Genomic DNA, 4,965 nt, shown 5'->3' with positions numbered 1-4,965 from the left:
TTTGCCTTGCAAAGCTGGTGCAGCTGGAACTCTCTCTCTCTCAACACACACCCACACCCCTGCCATTTGCCTTGCAGCTGTCGGAGACCACTGCCGAATCCCACCTGATGGAGAAGGAACTGGATGAGCTGAAGAGTCTCGGCCCGAGGAGGAAGTGAAGACCGCACGTGATTCATCAGCAGAGGGGGAGAAGCCCGCTGAGCAGGGACAGGGATGCGTCTGGGGTGGGGTTTCATCCAGGAGCAGGTCCTGGGAGTGAGAGCATCCTATAATAGGAGTCAGAAGGCACCGCACCCTCGGGCTGCCAGCAGGAAAGCGACAGCTTGCTGGAGGAAGCCGACGTGCAGGCCCAGCGCAGCCGGCAGGGTGTCCTTGGGGGCCGTGTAGGGTGCGGGTCTGTGAACCACATGTCGGGAGTGTCCGTGGTGATGCTGAGCCTGTGGGTCCTCGCCAGATTCACCCTCAGTGGACACTGTGGACAGAAGCACTTGGACTCATCACCCCTTATGCTGATGTTTGGGGTGGGTCTCCAAAGGGCATTGCTCCCCATTCTCTGTCCTTCAGGCCACCCTCTCCTGGTATTGAAGGGCACTCGGGCCGCAAACCCACAACCTCCCGAGACTCTTGCATCTCAGCAAGGCACCAGCAACACTATATTTTTTTTTGTGCTTTCTTGTTTACATGATTTATTTTTTATTAAATGATGTCAAATCCCTCAGTTGCCAGAGTGAATAGAAAAAGGCATTTCTGCGCGTGAACACTGATCTCTCGTTGCTTCAGATAGAGGCAGAATTTCACGATTGTGGGGAAATGTCACCCCTTTAGAATATCTCAGCATCCTGGGCCACGACAGAGGCCGACCCGAAACAGAAACAGGCACTGTCTCCCCTGCCGCCTCCTTCAGGAACCTGGAACTGGGCCTGGCCTGGTGACCAAGTGGCTGGGGTGGGGGGAGCTGGACCCTTCCATTGGAGGTTTTGTGCCTGGATCTGTGTGAATGGACTTTCTTGGTCATTGAGGTGGGGGTCAACCAAAGTTCGGATGAGGGGTCCAGCTCCCAGAATCGGGGTGGGAGTGGACACCAAGGGTGAGGAATGGGAGTGTGCCTGATTTCACAGCCCATGGGGAAGAAAAGGAGCTGGTGCAGCCTCAGGCACAGCCCAGGGTGCATCCTTCCTTCCAGGCTACCACAGGGTAGGCAGAAGGACAGTATCAATGGAGCCCCGCCCTTCCCATTCCTTTCTGATGCAGGAGAGAAAGCTTCATCTAGAAGACTGGGGAAGGATATGCAGGTGTAAGTCGAGGTGCAGTATGAAGAGCATTAGGGGAGCTCGGATGGAGGAGTCTGTAGCAAGCTGTTAACCCAGAGGCCGCCGCATTCTCTGAGAGTTCAAATCCACCAGCGACCACAGGGGAAATGAGTGAGCCCTCAGCTCCGGTGTAAGTTACAGCCTCAGGATCCCGCCGGCATCAGCTGTGGATCAGATTTGCCTTGACAGCGGTGAGGCAGAGGAGACCAGTGTTAACCCCAGTGCCCACGGCTCACAGTGATCCTGTACAGAGATGAACTGCCCAGACGGATTCTAAGGCCGCCCGCAGACGTCACAAAAGCAGGCTGCTCTCCCCACAGAGTAGGTGGGGAGTCCAAGCCGTCAGCGTTCCGATTAGCAGCCGAGAGCTTGAAACACTGTGCCACCAGGGCTCCCCCCACCCCACCCCGAGGCATTTTAAGAAGGTGCTTATTCCTAGAACAGCAGCGTGGACGGGCACTTACTGAGCACCATCCTGATTCCAGACCCTGATTTCCAGTTCGCAGAAAAGTCTTTGGTTTGTCATCATCCTCAGCCGGAGAAGCGGGCCCAGTACGGGGGCGCCTGAGGAGAGGACTGTGCTTGGGGTCTCTCTGATGTGGCTCCCAGGGACCCCAAATATCGAGCACTGTTGGGCAGTAGAGAAGACAGACTAGCTTTTTTTTAAAAAAAAAAAAATACAGGGAAGTGAACTTTGGAGCAGAAGAATGGCATCAGACACTTGGAGTTTTGTTATTTTCAAGGATTCCCCTCTGTGCTGGGTGGTGAGGACAGACTCGGGCCACAAGGCTGGGACCAAGGAGGTGGCAGTTGAGTCAAGTCAGAACCAACCCAGAGCTGACCATCTTGTGTCCCTTCAAGTCATAATCCACGCATAGCTGACCCTCCAGCAGGTTTTCAGAGGCCGTGGATGGGAGGAGAGTGCCTATCTTTCTCGCAGGAAGCAGCTAGTGGATTCGAGCCGCTCACCTTTGCATTGGCAGCACAAACCCTTCCCACTAAAGCCACCAGAGCTCCCTGAACTGGCAATAGAGGGAGTGAAGCAGTCAGATTCCAGCTGTGGATTGAAAGCGGGGCCCTGTCCTGCGTGTTGATGGGTGGACAGGTGTGGGCTGTGAGACCAGCGAGGAGAATTCTGTCAATGAAAGTCTAACCCGATGGACAGTGGGTCTCCAGACCTCACTTCCCTGACCTTGTTCCACTGACGAAGCTTTTTGGCTGTTTTATTTTCCCTTGGAAATTCCATGTTCTTTCAAGACCTTCCTTTTTTACTCTTCCAGGTTCTGGCCAAAATTCCTCCCCAAATAACCTCTAAGCTTTCACTTTCCAGATCTGCTTACAGGGCACCCAAGTAAATATTAGTGGGTATTATCCTTGTCAACACACCACCACAAAAACTGGATGGTGGGAGCTCTGGTGGCCTAGTGGAAAGAAGCTGTACTGCAATCCCAAAGGTACACGGTTCAAATCCACCAGATGCTCTCCGGAGAAGGAGGGACAATTTCCTCCTGTACCAGTCAGATCTGATTTGATGGTACATGCACAAAAAATAATAAAAAAAAAAAAAAAGCCAAACTGGGTGGGGTTTCTGCCTAGTGTCAGACAAGGAAAAACTGTCTCCGAAGAGCTGACGGGGAGTTCCATGGGTGTGAGGACGGGGTGCCGGGGTGAGGATAGGGGTGCTGGGTGAGAACACGGATGCCAGGTGAGGAGGACGGGGCCGGGGTGAGGATGGGGTGCTGGGGTGAGGACAGGGTACCAGGGTGAAGACAGGGTGGTGTGAGGACAGGGGGCAGGGTGAGGATGGGGTGCCGGGTGAGGACAGGGGTGCCCGGGTGAGGACAGGGTGGTGTGAGGACAGGCGTGTTGGGGTGAGGACGGGTACTGACTCTGAGGCAGGGACCAGAGGAAGGGTCACAGTCCACGTCTTAGCAAGGGAGTCTTTGTGCACATGGACAGATGAGGACAAATGCATCTTTCTTATGGGAGAAGCTTATACTTTCCCAAGATTCTCAGAGGGATTCATCCCCTCCACTGACCTGAGGGTCCATGAAAGAGAGGAAGACCTTCAGTAAGATGGATTGGCACAGGTGGGCTTGAGCGGGGCTGGGGTCTTGAAGATGTATAGGTTATAGTCATCTCCGTGGCATCCCAGCTAGACCTCACCCACGTCTGATCAGGTAAGTCACAGGGGGAAGAGTCGGACAGGATAAGGAAGATGAAAGCGAATGATGCCTTTCCATCCCGGGGCTGGGGGAACATTGTGCCGCGTCTGTCCCGAATGAAAAGCAGCCAGTGCTTGTTGGAGTCAAGGGTGGGGAGACGGTGTCACATAATTCTAGGAATGCTGTTAGGGGGACTGGTGTCTGGAGAATTACCTCATCCTCAGTGAAGTAGCAGATCAGCAGAAAAGAGGGAGGCCCTCAAGGTGGTGGGGCGGCAGTCTGGCTTCACAGCGGAGCTCACAGGGTCCCATTCTGCGGTGCACGGTGTTACCGTGGGGCTGGGTTGACACTTAACATCTGATCAGTTTCAGATTCTGACAGGATGGTAACAGGAATGGTAGAAACCATGAACTTGGGGCTGGAGGTGGGGAGGAAGGGGAGGGAGGGCCCGGGGCTTGAGAACACGCACATTAAAGGGTGCAGCCACCTGGCTCCTATCCTGAGGCAGCACCACTTGCTGGTGCACTTCCCTGTCTCCTTGACCGTGACTTCCACCCTCAGGACAGTCTCCGCCTCCTCTTCACTGCTGCTAGGCCTTTCTGGTGGGAAATCTCCAAGAAGCCGCCTTCCCCTGCTCTCCTCCCTTCCTCCCTGGCAGCTACCTGTCCCTTTGAGGTACCCCTCATGGTGCCCCCTAAGTGTCTCCTTCCACAGGGCTCTGTCCTCATCGCCCTTCTCATGGCCATCTCTACTCCCAACTCTTTCAATACTCTGTCATGTGATTACTCTTTCCCCCCCCCCACACTTATCTGTTGGCAATTTTATAATGACTGAAAGAGCTCTGTAAGCCTTAAACACTATTTTTTTTGGTTTTTTTTCTTTTAAATCATGTATTGCTTTTGTGAGTTTAAACAAAATTTATTGGTTCTCATTTCCTAATACCTACTCACATTCTAAAGCAAACAAAAAACCCCAAACCCATCGACAGCAAGTGGATTGGGACTCCCAGAGAGCCAGGACTGAGCAGACTGCCCAGTAAGGCTTCCAAGGCTGTCCTCGAACAGAGGGAGCTCCTGGGGTGTCGTCCCTTATAAGCTGCATGATGTGTGCATCTCCGGCAGTTTACAGCCACAGAAACCCAATGGCAAGTCACAGAGTCAAAACCAATCCAACAGTGAGCTGAGGGAAGCTGTATTCGTAATTCATTCCTTGCAGTATAAATCCATGATTTCCAACCTCCACAGCCTCTGTTCAGTTTCCCTCCCTCCTCTGTGTCCCTTGACTTTGGTGGTCCACTGGAAGGTCTCCCAGACACTGAGACCCCTCAGGGGAGTGACTCACGGGACTGTAGATACGTGAGGTCAGTTCTGCAGACACTGGGGAGCACTGGACACTGTCAGCTGTGGTGTAGCTGGAAAGCGGGCATCCCAAAAAGAGAGCCAGTGCTGAGGTCGCGCGAGTTTCTCTAAGCCTCTAAGATGATGGGGCTT

The 4,965-nt window shown here is 53.6% G+C and overlaps 1 protein-coding gene across 1 annotated transcript in view; it reads left to right on the top strand.

Moving 5' to 3' along the window:
* The window catches only part of CBY1 (chibby homolog 1 (Drosophila)), a 4,012-nt gene extending 3,854 nt beyond the window's left edge, over nucleotides 1-158 (top strand). The window contains exon 4 of the mRNA XM_006890118.1: nucleotides 78-158. Coding sequence (XP_006890180.1) covers nucleotides 78-158 — 81 coding nt within the window. The remainder of the gene's footprint in view (nucleotides 1-77) is intronic.
* Nucleotides 159-4,965: the final 4,807 nt, after the last annotated feature.

Source organism: Elephantulus edwardii, unplaced genomic scaffold (assembly GCF_000299155.1).
Source record: "Elephantulus edwardii isolate Elephantulus edwardi_28Jun2011 unplaced genomic scaffold, EleEdw1.0 scaffold00086, whole genome shotgun sequence".
Lineage (NCBI taxonomy): Eukaryota > Metazoa > Chordata > Mammalia > Macroscelidea > Macroscelididae > Elephantulus > Elephantulus edwardii.
This window is presented reverse-complemented; position numbering and strand designations above follow the sequence as displayed.